At 35.9% G+C, this 20,118-nt stretch overlaps 1 protein-coding gene across 2 annotated transcripts in view; it reads left to right on the forward strand.

The window, feature by feature from the left end:
• The window catches only part of MPP4 (MAGUK p55 scaffold protein 4), a 60,619-nt gene that overhangs the window by 2,969 nt on the left and 37,532 nt on the right, over nucleotides 1-20,118 (forward strand). For both annotated transcript variants that reach the window (XM_074299042.1, XM_074299043.1), the window contains exons 2-8: nucleotides 4,455-4,563; nucleotides 6,249-6,370; nucleotides 6,846-6,923; nucleotides 8,267-8,347; nucleotides 11,686-11,817; nucleotides 14,293-14,374; nucleotides 18,652-18,737. In XM_074299042.1, the coding sequence (XP_074155143.1) occupies nucleotides 4,530-4,563; nucleotides 6,249-6,370; nucleotides 6,846-6,923; nucleotides 8,267-8,347; nucleotides 11,686-11,817; nucleotides 14,293-14,374; nucleotides 18,652-18,737 (615 nt within the window). In that variant the 5' untranslated portion in view covers nucleotides 4,455-4,529. The remainder of the gene's footprint in view (nucleotides 1-4,454; nucleotides 4,564-6,248; nucleotides 6,371-6,845; nucleotides 6,924-8,266; nucleotides 8,348-11,685; nucleotides 11,818-14,292; nucleotides 14,375-18,651; nucleotides 18,738-20,118) is intronic.

Genomic DNA, 20,118 nt, shown 5'->3' on the forward strand with positions numbered 1-20,118 from the left:
TTATTATATGCCAGGCATGATGACAAAATGGGTACACAAAGAGAAGTGAAAACAGGAAAATGACTATGTACAAGCAAGATGTATACACATTAAAATTTTCTCAAGGAGAAAGCCCTAGCATTAAGGAGGACTGGGAAAGCCTTCTTGCAAAAGGCGAGATTTTAGCTAAAACTTAATCCAAGGAAGCCAGGAGGAGGAGATGACAAGTGAGAACATTCCAAGCTTTGGGGAAACCAGTAAAAATGCACAGTTGGAAAATAGAATGTCTTGTGAGAGAAAGTGTGCATGAAAACGTGTTAGTGAATTAAGGATTCCAGGGAGATTCTTGGCTGAAGAGGGGGGAAGAAGCCAGGATATGGAGGGATTTAAAATCCAAACAGAAGTTTTTTTATACACTATTACATACATATATAACAATTATAGGGAACCCCTGGAATATATTGAAGGGAGAGGGGGAGATGAGTTATATTGTCAGAACATTTTAGAAAGACCATATTGATAACTGAATCAAGGTTGGATTAATCTCCAGGATGGACTAGACAGGTTAGGCAAGGAGAACCAACAGGCTGTTGGAATAGTGAGGGCAGTGTCTGATAGAAAGGAGTATCTAAGACATGTTGTAATGATAAATTATAGGGGTTGTCACTAGATTCAATAAAGGAGTGAGAAAAAGTTAGAAATTGAGCATGACACCTAGTCTGTAAGCCTGGAAAATGTTGGTGTCCTTGATGGTAATAGGGAAATTAGGAAGAGGGGATGGTTTGAGGGGTAAAGATGAGGTTGTTTTTGGATTTGTTGAATCTTAAAAGTCTATAAAACATCTAGTTGAATTACCAAATGGTAATTTAATTTAAAATTTTAATTACCAAATGGTAATTAAAGAGGGGAGGGGGCTAGAGTCAGGGAGAGAGTTTAGAGCTAGAAAAATAAATCTTAAGAATCATCTGCCTAGGATGATAATTGAATCCATAGGTGCTGATGAGATCACCCATCTAAACCAAATTATCTGAGTGGAATCTGAAAGACAAAAGCAAACTAACAAACCTGTCCATAATAATACTTGAATTCTATTCACTTTGTCAACTTTCTTGGTGTTGTAGGAAAAGATCTTTGTCCAGAAATAATTTATAGTGTTGTAAAATATGTAACCTACAGGACTAATTAATTAGCTCTTTGACTTGAATCACTGTGCAGAAAATAACTGTGAGAAACAGTGACAAGACAAAGCAACGATACAAAAGAGCGCATTGAAATCAGCTTTACCCTTCTTGTGGGATAACTATTATTGAAGGCCATGGTATTAGCAAGCATACCAGCCATATACAATCTTAGAATCCACTTTTCTCATTCTGGAGCAAAGGTTAGGAAAGTGATATGGAATTCAACAAGTTCTCCTCCCCCCCTTTACTTCTCATCCCTATTTTAGACTCAGTGGTTGGAAAAATGTCCCCATCAACTAGTTCAGATGGCTTGTTGCAGTATGATCCTGAATTTTCTTCTTGTTTGTTGATTCTATATTTAAGCCTGAATCTTTCTTTTTTTTTTTTAATTTTATATTAACACTTTTAATTTTCAAAACATATGCATAGATAATTTTTCAACAATCCACTTGGGAAACCTTATATTCCAATGTTCTCCCTCCCTTCCTCTTACCTCTCCCCTAGACAGCAAGTAATCCAATATGTTAAACATGTGCAATTCTTCTATACATATTTACACAGTTGTCATGCTGCACAAGGAAAAGCAGATCAAAAAGGGGAAAATGAGAAAGAAAACAAAATGCAAGCAAACAACAACAAAAAGTAAAAAATACTATGTTGTTTTGCTTACTCAGTTTCCACAGTCCTCTTTCTGGGTACAGATAAGCCCAAATCTTTCAATAATCCCTAGATCAATGGAAAAAGGTAAAACTAGACAAATACATAAATTAACATTATCTAATTGCTAATTAACAGACTCCAGCTTAGAATGATGTGTATAAACCCTCCCTTGATCCTGGAATTCCCTTCAGATACAGCCCTGTATTCAGCCAATCAACAAGTATTTATTATGGCTTTACTATGGTACTAGGCACTGTGCTAAGCTAACATAGTCCAGGGCAAGGGGAGTCTCTTTCCTGCAGAAACTTAATACTCTAATGAAGTTACATTATTTATATAAAGAAATAGTACAGATGAGAAAAGAGGACATTCTAGCAGCTGGAAGAACCAGGAAAGTCATCTGCAGAAAATGGCTTCTTAATGAGATTCTATTTGGCAGATGATCAGCTATACATGTAAAAGGACCACCTTTCTTACTAGCTCTATCCAAGGGCTTTTTCCTTTGCCATCACCCTTCTTTGCCTCTGTGGTTTTTGACACTCTCTCCCCCTGTATATTCTTTTCTACCTTGGTTTTTACATTACTTTGTCTGAATATTTAGGTATCTGACTAATTCTCATTCTCTTTTGTTTTGTGGAATTATCTAACTCCTGTTGCTTCAGCAAATATGTTTTCCATGATTTTGTCCTGAGGCCCTCTTCTTTCTTTTTCTACATGCTAGGTTATCCCTAACTTCCCATTTTGGGTTGGTATGTGCTATCACAATGATTTTCTCTCTTGAGATGATTTCCACATCTCTATGCCCTACTCTCATCTCTCCAGAGTCCTAGCTCCATTTTATCAGTTGTCTGTCTCCTGAATACTTCAAACTCAACATCTCCAAAACATAATTTTCCTCCCTTTTTCTATTGAGAGCATCACCATCATTCCATTCACTAGGTTTACAATCTTTGGATTATCCTCACCTTCACACATAGACACCCCCCACACACACACACCCAATAGCCAATCCGTTGCCAAGTTTTATGAATGTTATCTCAACATTTCTTGCAGTTATTCCCATGCCTTCACTTACACAGATACTACGATAGTTTTCAGGTACTTGCCACATCTTCCCTAGATTATTGAAATGGCCTCTTAATTGATTCCTCACCTTCCAGTATCTCTCTTTTCTAATCCATTCTCTATACAGCTATCAAAATAATCTTCCAAAAGTAAAGATCTGACATGCCAATCCCCTACTCGAGAAGCTTCTGTACCTCCCTTTTTGCCTCTAAGATAAAATATATAGCCCTCAACCTTGTAATATTTACCATCTGGGCTCCAACCTAAATTTTCAGATATTTTATCTTGTTCCCTTTCATAATGTTCTAGTCAAACTGGCCTGTTTATTTTTTCCTGTACATAACATTCCATTTCTCTTTCTATGCCTTTCTACAAACTATCCTAATTTATTATACCCTTAGCCAAAAAGTCTATGTAGGTCTTCATTTCCTGGCCATTATTTCTTATCTATTTATCAATCGATCAATTAATCAGGTTTACTACCTCAGTGTTATTCTCAATTCTTTCACCCTACCTTACTCACATATCCAATCAGTTTGTTAAAGCTTGTCTTTTCTATCTCTATATCTCCCTCTCCTTCCCTCCTTTACTTCATTTCCTCCCCTTTTCTATTTCTTTCTTTCTTTCTCTCTCTCTCTCTCTCTCTCTCTCTCTTCCCTCTCTCCTACCCCTCTTTATCTTTCTCTTTCTTTTCCACACATAACCACAACCCTACTTTGGGACCTCATCACCTCTTTTTTCTTTTATTTCAGTGACCTCCTAAATAGTTTTCTTCCCTCAAGTCCCTTTCCCTCCTGCCCCCAAAAGGCCATTTAAGTGAACCTGACTTACACACCATGTTGAGTTGTAGTGCAATCATGAATGCAACCTATGACGCAGAAAGCTTTTCCTATGGTTAACTGGAGGTTCAATGTTAGGGCATGTGTCTCTTTTTTTAATGTAGATTTCCAGCTTATAGAGGGAAAATTTTTTTCCCCTTATTCTTCTTTGTTATTTCCTCAATGTGAAGAATTCCCAATATATAAACTCCCATCTGCTTATATAGACTAGCAATTCATTTATAACTTGATATCTTAGTTGCCTCAGGCTCTACAGGTTTAAATAATCTGACTATAGTCAAAGGGGCAATAGGTGACTTTAACTTAGTTTTCCTGGTTCCAAGGCTGGTTCTCTATCCTCTACACTATCCTGTCTCAGCCTCATTCTTCATAGCACTTAATATATTTTTAAATAATCAACAAAGCAGAAACATAGAAGGCCACACATTTGACCACCATCAGCCATTGTAGAAGATTCCAATAAAATGTACCTGATGACCCTATAGATTAAAAATGAGAACATCAGCAGAATACTATTGATCTATAGACTCTGAACTTTTAAAGTTAATCTTTGTATAGCTCTATTTGAGGAAAAATTCTGAAACATGAAACATTGAGTTTTCTCTTTAATTGAAACTGTCAAGATCGAACATTAAATAGCCACATTATATTATGAACTTGTGATAGAGGAGAGAAAGGAAAAAGAGTCATTTTTACTTAAATGCAGTTTATCTGTTGATCTGCTTCCCAGGCCTAATTTCCTTTTGGAAAAGGAAAGTTTCTCCATTCAGAAAAAGAAGAAAAATTAGTGGACAAGAAGAGCAAGATGGAGCTGCCAGCAATTACCAATCAGGAAAATGGTACATATTTCTGGATTGCTAATCCAGACCTGAAAAGGTCTTAAAATATTTATATTCAAGAATATTATAGGGAAGAAAATAGAAAAGGAGAGAGGGGGGTGGAAGAGAAGAAAGGAGGAGAAGAAAGGGGAGGGGAGGTAAGAGAAGAAGAGAGTAAGGGAAGGGAAGAGAGAAGAAGAGGGAGAGAGGGAGGGAAGGAAGGAGAGGGGGAGAGAGAGAGAGAATAAAAATGATTTAGTGTTCAGTATAAATCAGTTCTGAAACTTACCATGTGAAAGTTAAATTTTTAAACTACTTTTAAGGCAAATGAAACAAATAAACTTTCTCTGTATATTTAATTGATTCATTTTCTCCTCGTGTCTACTTTTAAAGCTGTTCAATAGAGTAATAAAGTATTGGAGTTGGGGTTCAAAAATTCTACCTATACACACATATACATCACATTAATATATTACGTGTAAGTATATGCACACATGTATAGTATACATATGTGTTTATACCTTAAATGTTTATGTATCTATATACTATACATATGCATATACATGCATATATATATTATATGCATGTATGTATATTTTGGAGGTTGAATCTTCCTATGTTACTCAAGTGGGATGTATTAAAGATACTCATGAGTTTCATCCCAATACCACTCAACAAGGTCGACTTAACCTGCTCCATTTTTCAACACGGACCTGTTCCCTCCTCCTTAGATAGCTTGGTGATTCTCTACTTCAGAGGTTCACTATATTGATTAGTCTGGACTCCTGATTAAGTTTTAGTTTACTACAACCTGGGATTCTCAAAATTAAAATATTCATCAATCTTAGCTTTCCCAATAGGAAGAACTAGTCTATTACCAGCACATCCTGCTCCTCTAATACATGCTAACTATATGTCAACACAAATCACTCAACTTGAACTTCAATTCTGTCATTTGTAAAATGGAACTAATAATATCTGTGGTATTTACTTCACAGTGTTATTGTGAACAGAAATTGGAAAACTTAAAAACACTATTAATGTGTCCACTAATATTGTGTAATAAGCTCTGGATATTTCATGAAATTATACATTAGAAATATATCCATCATATTCCCAGCAAAATAACTTGACTATTAGAACCAAAGAAGAAATCCCCTTCATATACACACTACTGGGATTGCTTGGAAATATATATTTGATGACTTCCTTAGAGATTGAAATCTTCCAATGACCATTTCCAATAGGGATTTTCAGATGTGTTAAAAGATATATAGATTCCTGCTTCTGTTGGAGGAAGAACTAAGAAGGAGCTAGATACCATCACAATAACCCTCAACATGGTAAGATGAAGAAGGGCTCATTCTATTTTCCTACAACACAAGCTGAATCACATTATTACATATTTACCCACAGAATTGTGACTAGGAAAACTGGCTCCAGTAATAAATGAAGGGAAATAGAAGGCTCACGGAGAACAGTTTTCTTACTCAACAAATCCTTATGGAAGGGAGAACAACAAGAAGGAGGTACAGCAGTGGAGCAGGAGAGAAGTGGGTCCCAGGACAGAGATGGTACATTCATGGCACTATTGGATCTTAACTGACTTAAGTCAAAGCTCCAGTCACCCTGCCTTAGTTACCGTCTGTAACCCTCTGTTTATACTTAATACTTGGTGCTCTCTGTGTCTTTTTTTTTTTCCTCAGGTCTTTCTCAAATTCTGAAGCTGGTGTTGAAACAACAAAATCTGTTCTATAGCAGAGATGTCAGTGGAGTCCATCTTTTATATGATCTTCTCCATTCCCCGTGGCTACAAGCCCTTCTAAAGGTGATCACTAAGATTTCTTGGAAATTAACTGTCTGACCAAGAATGTATTTAGATGACAACAACCCTAGCCAAAGGTCTTTATTAAACACCTAAATAAATGCTCGTGGTACTCTACTAGACAGAGGCACAACTAGGGTGGAACAATTGGTTCTTTGTCCCAGGGTGCCAAAATTTTCAGTTTTTCAGAAATAACAGAACTTCACACTTAGTAAGACTAGTTTTAAAAGGAAGCTACCAACTGATGTGCTTCTGTTAAATACTCTCTTTTACCTACCCCACCATTCCAGGACTCCCCATCTTCCCAACTGAGGACATGATTCATTTTACTTACTGTGATATTTATCCCAAATGAAGAATTACTCATTGTATATCTGCTGCTGTATATAAGTTTTGCAACCAGTATCCATTGTCCTTTGACTTTCCACACCTAAATGATCAAAATATATTATATGCTGTATCTTTTCTCCCTCTGTAGGTTTATGAATGTCTCCAGGAATATATCAAAAAGAAACCAGTTCCTGTCCTGTTCCAGGCACAAGCATTATCCTACGAGGTAAGAGGACCCATAAAATAATGCAATAGCTACTTAACTCCCTTCTAATAAAAATTCTAGCTTTATTAGATCAAAATTGATTAACTAAATGGGATGGTTTTAATATAATTTCATTAAAATTAATTATAATAATCACTCATTTTACTAAATATTACTAATATTATTATTTAAATTACTTATATATTATTATTAGTAAGTCACGATTATTTATTATATTACTATTTATATTTATATTACTACTATTACTAAATTTTACTAAATTAATAATACCTTTACTAATTTTTGCTAAAATAGTAATTTTACTAATTAAAATATAATTATAATTTCATTTTGAGATGTTTCTAGTTTGCATAAGAAGAGAGAAGGGAGAACACCAACCTGTTTAATCTATTCCAGATTATTCAAATTGATAATGTATTTTAAAAAATATTTCAGGGCAAATTAATCCATTTCTCCTTCTCCAAACCTTTTCATTCTCCCATGCCTCCCCCACAAAAGTGGACCATGAGATAAGTTGTATAATTGAAATTTGATTTTTTTAAGCCATTAAAAAAATAATAAAAATCTATTATTATACACTCATGAGGTTAGAATGAAACTCAAGAAATTACCTAATTACCTTCTAATCTCCAATCTAGCAGTTCTAAATCACCTCAGAAGGATCAGAATTTTTCTTTTTTTCCTAACGTTTTGTAAGTATGCTAACAGAATAGCCAATCTTGAGATAGAGAATGCTGTTTCCATGGATTGGAGTCACTAGTAGGACACTTCTCAAGATTTCTCCTAGTACTAAATAGATGCCTAGGATAATTATAAATCTGCTCTATCTATAGCTAGGGAAATTAAGGTAGTTTTATCTAGGGTCAGAGGACTCATATAAGCCAGGGGCTATTTTAAAGACACTAATGAAGAAAAAGAAATGCAGACATCCCTGTAGACATAGAGAAGGATCTGAGATAGTTTCCAGAACTGTGTGGCCTGAGCCTCCAGGTTCAGTTAGTCCTATCCAAAATCATGACCTGTTTATTCCGGAATGTAATAAAATAAGAACTCTGCCCAGACCTAGATACAAAAGATGAATAAAGAGGCTTGCCAAATAGATAGAGGAGCCACTAATGCTTACAGAAGAAGGATGCCTGCAGGTCACATTGTCTTAGTTTTAAAATGTAAAACTAACTGTGTCTTATATTGGTTATTTATTTTGTTAAATATTTCCCAATTGCATGTTAACCCTATTCAGGCCACACTCACACTTTGACACCTCTGCTTTACATGACTGGGAATGGGACTTCCTATGAAATGAAGACGATCAATTTCATAATCCATGTCATTCCTTTAACCAGGTGATGGATTTGCTGCAGGAAGTTCCTCAGTCCCCTGAGGTCCGAGAACTGAGACAAGTTCTAAAAGCCAAACACTTCCAGGCAAGAGCTTGCTCCTGGTGGTTGGGGGGGGGGGGGGGGGGGGAAGAGGAGTTGGGGCTGGGGAAGAGAGGGGAGGGGGCAAGGGAAGTATCTGAACAAGAGGGCATTCACTGAAAAATGAGAAGTATAAATCAAGGCAACTGTAAAAATACTCTCAGATGAGGAGTTTCATCGTAATGGATAAGCAGAGGAATGCATTTAAATATCACAAAAGGGAAACTTATGGGATGAAACTTGACAATGTAATTGGCAATCTTTTAAGAGGAACAAACATATTTGAAGGCACAGGGATCCTAGACCATTAGAACTGGAAGGGACCTTGGAGGTTACTTGGAGGTAGACTGACCAGTCCCCTCATTTTTCAGAAGAAAAACTGGCTCCTCAAAGGTCACCCACACAGTAAAGCACAGAAGCAGCTCTGGAATCCTCACTTCCTAATTTATTGTTCTTATGACAGGGGGATTATTTCAAATTTAGTGCAGTTTTATTGTTCAGACGTGACCCAGCCAAGTGTTAGTCAGCCTTGTATGGAATTGTGGGATCATAGATTTAGATCTGGTGAGATCAAGTTTAATCCTCATTCATTTTACAAATAAATTGAGGCTGAGAGAGTCTAACGTACATTACTCAGTGTTTAGTGAGTTAGAAAATAAATGGTCCCCAAAGTGTGGCTTTTAAAAATAAATAAAATTTTTAAAATATTGTTTTTACCAAGTGAAACTAATTAAAGTAAATAGGATGCTATGAATGCATTACCATCCAAATTAGATTTGAATACACATACCAACCAAATTGCATTTGAAGGAGATTTTGACCTATTCTGTGTTTACATATAACTTAAAAAGGGAAAGGATGAAATTGATAAGTTTTATTTTTAAATTATTTTCAAATTCAGATTTTTAATTTTCAGATTATTCCAATTGCACATTTCTTAACATCTCTCTTATGAGAAAATTTTCCCATCTCCACCTTCCCCACTTCTTCCACATTGCACCCCCTCCCCCCAAAAAAATCTTCATGTGTAGCTAGGATTTAATTATGAAAAGTAAGAATATTTATTAGATACAGCTAGTCAGTGTCCGAGGCAGGTTTTGAACTCAGGTTTTTCTCTGGCTCCAAGCCCAAGGCTCCATCCACTGTACCATGCTGCTCTTGATGCTGAAACGTCGCTGTTTTCCCTTCTGAAGGTTACGTAGCAAGTAACCAGGAAAGCAATGATGAAATGTGATCACCAGGTGGCGCAATGTACCTTGGACCTACCCAGTCTCAATCACTTATTAGCTATGTGACGCAGGGGGAATTAACTAAACCTTGATCCTAATCCTTCCTCATCTACAAAATGAGGATGAAAAATAAATGAATGAATGAAGAAATAAACAAATAAAACGAGTGCGATAATAGCATTTATCTTCCAGAATTGTTGTGAAGATAAAATGAGATTATATTTGTAACGTTCTTTGCAAACTTTAAAGCACTAACTTTAATGCTAACCATTAGTGATGATGGCAATGTCCAAGCAGATGATGTCAGGGTCCTGAAGAGAAAAGATGCAGTATAACAGCCCCGCCCTCTCTTCGTTTCACTGGCAAAAGCTCTAAGAATTGGGAAGAAATGTAGTATGCAAGAATACTTGCTATAAGAAATGAGACAACCTAGAAGAGCTGATCAGTCAAAATGCAGATTCCTTTATGATTATGATTTGGGAGAGAGCCGGTGTTCTCTCATTTAACTCTTTTCCTCAATACTTGAAGTTTCTTTTTGCATAGTCTGCTTGGCATTTTTGAACCAGAAAGCTTAGGCGTCCTGGGTAAGTTTGAATGAATGGGCTTTTATGTGCAAAAGTCCACAAATGCAAAAAAAAAAAAGAAAAGAAAGAAAAAGAAAAGAAAGAAAGAAAGAAAGAAAGAGAAAGAAAGGAGGAAAGAGAGAAAGGAGGAAAGAAAGAAAGGAGGAAAGAAAGAAAGGAGGAAAGAAAGAAAGGAGGAAAGAAAGAAAGGAGGAAAGAAAGAAGGAAAGAAAGAAAGAAAGAAGGAAAGAAAGAAGGAAAGAAAGAAGGAAAGAAGGAAAGAAAGAAAGAAAGAAAGAAAGAAAGAAAGAAAGAAAGAAAGAAAGAAAGAAAGAAAGAAAGAAAGAAGGAAGGAGAAAGAAAGAAAGAAAGAAAGAAAGAAAGAAAGAAAGAAAGAAAGAAAGAAAGAAAGAAAGAAAGAAAGAAAGAAAGAAAGAAAGAAAGAAAGAAAGAAAGAAAGAAAGAAAGAAAGAAAGAGAAAAGCTCAGCCTTGGAGGATGACGCAGGTGGTGGTCTAGAGTAGCCGGCAGATGTTTGAGGAGCCTATGTGTGTGCACAAGCATTTTGTGTATTCTTTTGTGGCTGTGTTCACCTAATATTTCTAGAAGATGAATCACACATAAACAAATAAGAAACTTGTGTTGTTTTCTAATATATCGATTACATTGATACAAATTCTCAACTTCAAAGCAAGTATACTTGCAAAACTGACTGATATTGTTATGATCTTGCTGTTTCTTGTCTCCCCATGTTTCTCTGACTTTCTAAAACTTACTATTTTTTTACTACACAATAACAACTTATTTCACCCATATACCACAATTTGATTGTTTCCCAATTTATGGGCATGCCTTCCACATTTTTTGTTATGACAAAAAGTATTGATAGTAATATTGTTGTATATATGGAACATTATTTCTGTCATCAATCTCCTCAGGTATATTAACCTAATAGCAGCATAGTCCATGAATACCTTAGTGATTTCTCTGACATAATTCTAAGTTATTTTCCAGAATGGCTAGGCCCATTCAGTTTATTTTTGGGACTATACCTTCAAATCTTGACTATTTCCATTAAAAAAAAAAAAAAAAAAAAACTTTGCTAAAACTTGAGTTGTTGACTATTTTTCATATAATTAGTAATTTGGACAATCTTTTATATGGTTGTCACAAAAAAATTTGTAATGACCCAAAAATTGACAGAAGAAAATCAGTTGATCCTTTGCTTATAGCTATTATCTTAAAAAACAACCCAAAATTCTCATTTATGTTAGGAAAGCTATTACATAGAATATTTTGTAATCCAAACTCCACATGTGCAATGTGGACTAGATCTGGTCTGCAGTCTATGTTACCTGGGCTTCCAAGAAATGAAATTACTGCCCAGAATCATAGAATCATGAATTTTTACCAGGAATTAATCAGCGGGAGGACTTGTGTGCTGTGTACTAAAAGTCATGATATTCAAAGATAACTGACTTTGGGAACGGATACGTTTCTTAAGATGATGATGATGATGATGATGATGATATGTTTTTGTTCTCATGTCCCAGGCCTTACTAAATGCCCATGATATTGTGGCTCAGAAAGATTTTGAGCCAGTTCTTCCCCCTCTGCCCGATGACATCCCTGAGAATGAGGAAGCTTTGAGGATTGTCTGCTTGGTGAAAAATAAACAACCCTTGGTAAGGAAGTCTTGATGTTTAGGTTTTGAAATGGACTATGAAGAATAGAGTCTCTCTAGAAGTGACATGACACTATGTGTGTCCATGGTTGATGAAAATTAAACTACAGGCATTCAGTACATTTGGAGAGAATTTGTTTAATTATAAAAAGAAACTTAAACCATTCACTTATGCTTTCAAATATACTGAATTTCTTAATATTTGCCTGATGAGAGAGTTCTATTTATTGTTTTCTGTCCCAGCTTCAAGGAATAAGATGTAAAAGATTGTATCTCTTATTTCTTTGTTTTGGTAATTGACCTGAAAAAAAATACTTTAAAAAAAATCACTCCATTAAATGTCCTTTAATTGAAATGAACAAAGCTTTTAGCAAAGCATTTAATATTGTTATATTGGAGAAGAAAATGGCAAACATTCAATATTTTTGCTAAGAAAACATTATGGACAGTAGGATCTGTGAAGTTAATAAGGAATCAGAATGAACAGCATTCTTAGAGAAGAGATGGAAAGATGTAGACTAGACCACAAAACATTTAAATAGTTTTTCGAGCTACTTGATTATCCAGCCTCAAGTAGTCAGGAGCTCTTTGTTAATTTGGCAAGAAGTCTACATCCAATGGAGTGCTCCAGTAATGTGTGTTTGGCCTTGTGTATTCATCTTTTTATCAGTGACTTGGACAAAAGCTTAAAGGATCTGCTAAGCAATTCACAAACTGCACAAAGCAGGGATGACAAATGGAGTAAAGAAAGGAATTAGGACTCATAAAGGCCTTGACTGATTAAAGCATTGGGTTAGATTTTTTAAAAAATGAAATTCCATAGTAATAACCGTGAAGTCTTATTCTTTGTCTAAGAAAATCATCTTCACAAGTAAAGAATAGGAAAGACATGGCTAAAGCACAGTTCATCTGAAAGATTCGGAATGTTTAGACTATTCAATATGAATCAGGAATAAAATGTGGCAATTAAAAAAAAAGCCATTCTTGGAGCTGTGTTGAGAGATATAGATTCTAGGGATAAGGAGGTGAGAGTCCCTATGTATTTTGCTCTGGTCAGGTACCATGTTTCCTTCTGGATGCTATGATTTTTTTATAACTTTTTTATTGTCAGAACATATGTATGGGTAATTTTTTACAACATTATCCCTTGCACTCACTTCTGTTCTGACTTTTTCCTTCTCTCCCTCCACCCCCCTCCCCTAGATGGCAGGCAGTCTTATACATGTTAAATATGTTATAGTATATCCTAGATACAATATATGTGTGCAGAACCATATAGTTCTCTTGTTGCACAAGAAGAATTGGATTCAGAAGGTAAAAATAACTTGGGAAGAAAAATGAAAATGCAAACAGTTTACACTCATTTCCCAGTGTTCCTTCTCTGGGTGTAGCTGATTCTGTCCATCATTGATCAATTGGAATTGGATTAGCTCTTCTCTGTGTTGAAGATATCCACTTCCATCAGAATACATCCTCATACAGTATTGTTGTTGAAGTGTATAATGATCTCCTGGTTCTGCTCATTTCACTCAGCATCAGTTCATGTAAGTCTCTCCAGGCCTCTCTGTATTCATCCTGCTGGTTGTTTCTTACAGAATAATAATATTCCATAACATTCATATACCACAATTTACCCAACCATTCTCCAATTGATGGGCTGAATGCTATAATTTATAAAAGACATTGAAGAGACAGATAAATATCTTTCCATGGGAAAAATCACCAAGATGGTTCATGGCACATGATGACCAATTGAAGGAGCTGGAAATGATTAATCAAAAGAAATGAAGACTCAAGGGGAACAATAATTCTGCAAAGTATTTAAATTTTTGAAGGACTATCCATATGAAAAAACAATTAGTCCTAAAGGGTAGAACTCCCCTTTAGCCTCAAAGGGCAGAACCAGAATAGCTAAAGGAGGCAAAGAGGCAAAGTGAAGCTAGATATCAAGAAAAGTTTCCTGAAAATGAGAATTAACCAAAAATGGAAAAGGCAGCTTCATTAGAGATCTGCAAACAGAGGCTTGTTGACCATTTGTTTAGTATGTTTTAGTAGGGATGAGTCAGACCAGATGGCCACAGAATTTTCTTCTACTTCTAAAATTCTGTGAATTCAATTCACTATACTCTTGAGACTTTCTCCCTTGATTATTTCATCATCTCCCATAGGTTTAGTTATCATCTCTGTGCATGTTGTTACCAAGTCTATATACCTAGCCCTAATGTCTCTTTAGAAAGACATCTTATCTTTACCATGTCCAATACTCACCATATTTCTTCCCAAGTCCCCCCCTCCTCCAATTTTTTTGTTTTTTTGAAAAAGTTTTTTAAATTAATTTTTATTTTATTCATTTTATGTGATTTTTCTTATTCCAGATACTAGAGATGATCTTGTCTAAAAAATAAGACAAGTGTTGATTCCAAGTTCTCCAAGCGTATTGAATTAAAAGTGTATCCTGTGGTTCTTTTTTTGTCAGGGTGCCACCATCAAGCGCCATGAGGTAACAGGGGATATCATGGTGGCCAGGATAATCCATGGTGGATTGGCTGACAAGAGTGGTAAGTTGCAATCTTGGTGGTCTGTGATAATGTAAAAATTAAGCAACTTCATTTTTTCCTCCAACTTATCTTGGAATTAGATGATGACCCCTCAGAAATTGAAGAACTGCCCTGGAATAGTTTAAATAGCCTCAGAACATGATACCCCTGAGAGACCTCCCTTCTAGCATCTTTCACCACTGTCTCTGCCTCCTTAGCCTTCCAGCATACTCACATTTCCATTTCCTCCAAAATGTCTTTGCTTTACCCTACTGCTCCTTTCTAGGTACCATCTGTTATTTCTTCTTTTCAGAGTCTCCAAATATGGACATTTCCCAAAACTCTGTTCTAGACCCTGTGTTCTTTCTCAGCCTTCCTTTCTTCCTTTGGAGAACATACCCATTTCAATGCCTTCACTCAAGATTTTAATACTTCAGTGGATTGGTCACCCCTGTGGGTATTCCAACAGACTGAAGATTGCCAGTCAATATGTTCTCCATTTATGAGGCATTGTGGTATGGTAGATAGAGTCCTGGTCCTAGAATCAGAAAGATATGGGTATAAGTCCCACCTCAAGAATTGTTATTTGCTAGGTGACCCTGGAGAAATCGAGTCCCTTTAAGCCTCAGTTTCCTCATCTGCAAAATGATGACTTAGTGACTTCTAAGGTCCCTTTCAGCTCTAAATCTGTGATTGGGAGCTACTGTGAAATTGTCATTCTGATCTGTATCTTTCTATATATTCTCTGAAAAGGATCTATATAACTTATTAGAGATCTGCCTTCATTATTTAGTTGTTTTTTTTTTTTTTACAATTTCACACATACCATACAAAAGTTTGATCATCCATCTAATATTCCTCACTCTTGATACACATTCTCCTCCTTTTGGTCTTAAGTTTCCTTGAGATGCTAATACTGATAGCACTTCTACCATGTAAATTATAATAGTAGCATTATCTACATGAGGCCCTGCCATATATAGTCTGGGCTAGATTTTTCCCAAGGCTCTTTCTTCTGAAGACTAGATTAGTTTTTCCTTAAAAGTTTCTGAACTTGTCCTAAGACTCAATTAGTCTTCAGGTACTAAGGCTTGAATCAGGGGTGTAGCTTCCTTACAAAGTCCCCATATATATGCCGTCAAAAACTCCTCAGATTTGATACCCACAGACCAACCAGAGGAAAGTCAAGAAGGCACACATTTTACTTTTCTTTGTATACCCCAGTGCTTATGCCTGGCACATGGATGCGTCTTAAGAAAATGGCGGTCTATGCTCTTATGTATAGACTAGGAGGGTCTCATTTCATTCCAATCCCAAACGTGAACAATAGGACCAGCCTGAACTGGGCTACACCAAGCTCTTGTTGGTAATATGCCAAAATCTAGCTACATTCATTTTTGTGTGAAGTACAATTTGTATTGTAGTTCTGTTCCATAATTTGAGGCTATATAGCATCATAGGTAGAATATTAGTGTTTAAATAAAGAAGGAAGGAAGGCAGGAAGGGAAGGGAGGGAGAGAAGGAAGGAAGGAAGGAAGGAAGGAAGGAAGGAAGGAAGGAAGGAAGGAAGGAAGGAAGGAAGGAAGGAAGGAAGGAAGGAAGGAAGGAAGGAAGGAAGGAAGGAAAGAAAGAAAGAAAGAAAGAAAGAAAGAAAGAAAGAAAGAAAGAAAGAAAGAAAGAAAGAAAGAAAGAGAGAGAAGAAGAAAAAAGAAAGGAAAAAAGAAAGAAGGGAAGGAAGGGAGGGAGGAAAGAAGGAGAGAGGGAAGAGGAAAGAACCAGACCTCTGATCATGACTTCCATATTGATGATTTTCAAAATCATAGCTTTAATTCTATCTAGTATGTAACTCTTGACATGAGACAGCTGTAGTATAATACAAGAAGAATTGTTGATTTGAAGTCAGCTTCTCTGAGGTCAAATCCTTATCTGTAACTTTCTAAGTTAAGCAAATTTGGTCAAGCTACTTCATCTTTTATCTCATCTGTTATTATGCTCTTGCATTTTGTTTTCCTTCTCAGATTTTTTTTTCTTTCCAGATCCAATTTTTCTTGTGTAGCAAGATAATTGTAGAAATATATATATATATGTATATACATATATATATATATATATATAAAATATATATTGTATTTAACATATGTTTTAACATATTTAAACTGTATTGGACTACCTGCCATCTAGGGGAAGGGGAGGGAAGGAGAGGAAAAGTTGGAACAGAAGGTTTTGTAAGAGTCAATGTTGAAAAATTACTCATGCATATGTTTTGTAAATAAAAAATTATAATTTTTAAAAATGTGAATTTAAAAAAAAAAGCTATCTAGCTTAAAAAAAATTTTTGTCTGAAGTTTAGAAACAAGTAAGAATAAGCCAAAATGAAGGTCAAAGAAGGAACCAACAAAATCACAACATTTAAAAAAAATCTTGGCTTTATTTTGCTTTCTGCTGCCTTTCTACCAGTTCTGGGGTTGAAGGCAGATGATAAGAAAGGAACCTTGTAGATATGTTGATTGAGTGGGGGCTAGTACAGACTGACTAGCTGACAAAGGGAAGAAGCAGACCAGACAAAAGTTACAGTCTCAAACAGTGGCCCCATGTGGGAGGCGGCCTCTTGAAAAACATTCTCCTGACATCTGTTGCTGTGCTCTGCAAATCCATACTCATTGTTATCCTTATTGGTTTATTAGACCAGAGAGACAGTGAATTTAATCGAGATTAAGCTGCTTATGAAGTAATTACCAGAAAAAGCTAATTTGCTCCTTTCTCATTATGCAGTGTGAATGAGCATAGGATTGTCTATCTGGAAACAGAGTGGACTTTAGCCAGAAAAACCCTTTGATTTTAGAGATGAGGAAATTGAAGCCCAAGGCGATTAAATGAGAAGCCACACATTTTAGGCTGCTGCTGTTGCTGTTTAGTTGTCTGTGACTCTTCATGACCCCATTTGAGGTTTTCTTGGCAAAGATGATAAAGTGGCTTACCATTTCCTTGTCCAGCTCGTTTTATAGATGAGGAAACTAAGGCAAACAGTGGTAAGGGATTTGTCCAGGGTCACACAGCTAGGAAGTGTCTGAGGCTGAATTTGAACTTAGTGAAATGAGTCTCCCAGACTCCTGGCAGCGCTCTATCTGCTGCTACCCCCACTGCCAGTTACACAGATGCTAAACACCTTAGGACACTAAAATCCAGAGAATATGCCAAACATGGATGATGCAATTAGTAATAAGGATATAATCACCATTATAATAACGATTATAATGGCAACAATCTGTATTTGTTCTAAGGACAGCAAAACTCCTTCCTCACATTTGCCCTGAGGCAGGTAAAACTCTAGGTTAGGAAGAACTTGGAGGCATATGAAGGATGCTGCTTTTAGAAAAGTGTGTACTACTGTGCGCTGACGATTTATTTCAGCCAAAGTCTTAACCCCTGTGAAAGCATTATGCTGGGCTCCATTCACAGAGGCAACATCCAGAAAAAGGGGACAGACCCACTGCACTGGGTCCCATCAGACTACATGGGGAGTATTCTTTTCAGTTTTGGATGCCACAATTTGGGAAGGACTTTGACAAGCTGGAGTGGGACCAAGATAGACAACACTGGCATTAGAATTGGAGGGCCTGAGTTGGAAGCCCCGCTCTGCTATATACTTTATATCTGTACGACCTTGAGCAAGTGACTTACATTCCCTGGGCCTCAGTTTCTCTGTCTGTAAAATGGAAGATTTGACTTTGATGATTTCTAAATTCACTTCCAACTTTAAATCTATTATCCTATGACCTAGAGGAGAGTGGTCTATAGGGTAAAGGGATTAGAAACCACATCAAACAAAGGTCAGGTGAGAGAACTGGAAAGACTTGGCCTAGAGAAGAGAAGATGGGGAAGGGAGATGGCATGATATGTGACTTCATGTATTTTAAGGCATTGGACTGGGTTGGGTTTGGTTCCAGAAAACAAAACTAGGAGCAAATCCCAGGATAAGGAAAAGTTTCCTGACGATTATTGTTCTCCCCAAGTGGAATGGCCTCAGGCAATTGTGAATTTTCTTTGATTACTGGAGGACATTAAGCAAAATGTTATAAAGAAAATTTCTTTCCAGGCACAGCTTGGACTAGATACCTAACTTTCCCACAGCATGCTTTGATGAAATTTATCCTTATGGTAGCCCTTCTTTCCTTCTTTTCACTCCATTTTTGTTTTTGACACTATTTTTTGTACACCTGAGGGTCTCAAACATCCTTCCTACGAACCCCTACTCACATCTCAATAACACTCTTTATTTTATGTTTCTCTTTGGCTAGGGCTTCTCTATGCCGGAGACAAATTGGTGGAAGTGAATGGCATTTCAGTAGAGGGACTTGAACCAGAACAAGTGATCCATATCCTGGTATCAATCTTTGCCTTTCCCTCCCTCCCTTCCTTCCTTTTCCTCCCTCCCTTCCTTCCTTCCTTCCCTTACTTCTTCCTCCCCCTCCTCCTCCCCTTCCTCTTCCCCCTTCCCCCTCTCGTCCCCCCTCTTCCTCCTCTTCTTCCTTTTCCTTTGTTTTGTTATATTTTTATTTATTTTTAAAAATGTTTCTTAATTGTATTTTCATCTGACTTACTTAGGTAGGCACACTGAGAGTTGTGATCTCCAGTTTGATATCTCTGACTTAAATCTCCTTCTGCCTCAGCTTCCTCAACTGTAAACTGGGGACAATAATAACACCTGTCTCCCAGGGTTGTTGTGAGGACTAAATGAAACTGTACACATAAAACTCTGCAAACTTTAATATGCTATTTACATATAATGTTGAGAGTGGCATGACATAGGAAATAGAATATACTGGGGAGTTGTGTGTCTTAGAATTGCCTACAGCAAGTACTTAGAGATTAAATGATTTGCAGTGTCACACAGCCATTGTGTATCAGAGGAGAGATACAATAAAACTAGGTAACACAAAAACACCATGAAAATAGCAATCAGTATAGGAAACATAAGAAAAAGACAGCTCTAAATGGAAACTTAATAATGACATCCTGAACAATTAGTAGATCAAAAGTCCAGAAATAGAAACAATAACTATGTAAAAGACAATTATAATTATGAAATCATGCACCAAAATTTTTGGTATACAAATAAAAATTCTTAGAGGGAAATTTTGTCATGTATATTAAGGATACACATGAACATTAAAAAAAGAGAATTAATTAAATTTGCGATTTAAAAAATTAGAAAACCCCACAAATAAAAAAGATCCAAAATAAATACAGAAGAGGTATAATAAGTTGGAAAACAAATGATTACTGAATTGAAAATTAAAAATTATTTCTTTGAAAGTTTTTTTAGTGATAAACCTATAAGCCAAACTGATTGAAAAAGAAAATCATCTTAATAAAAATGTTCAGAGTGAAATCACAACATGAAATAAATAAACAGAAATATTAAAAATTACCATATGCAATTATATGCCAGCAACTGAAAATTTAAAGGAAATGATTTTCCACAAAATATAAAATAACCAAATTAACATAACACTGAATAGAAATTTTATTTCAGAAAAAGAAATTGAATTAGTCATAAAGAAATTATTAAGAAAAAAACCTCTGAATCAGAAAGATTTATAGAATTCTTTCAAACTTTTAAAAATAATTAGTGTATATATATATATATATATATAGAGAGAGAGAGAGAGAGAGAGAGAGAGAGAGCACAGTATCTTCAAAAATTGATAAAGAAATATTCTACCAACTTCCTTTTGTTTGATAAGTATGGTATTAATATATAC

This window comes from Sminthopsis crassicaudata, chromosome 3 (assembly GCF_048593235.1).
Source record: "Sminthopsis crassicaudata isolate SCR6 chromosome 3, ASM4859323v1, whole genome shotgun sequence".
Lineage (NCBI taxonomy): Eukaryota > Metazoa > Chordata > Mammalia > Dasyuromorphia > Dasyuridae > Sminthopsis > Sminthopsis crassicaudata.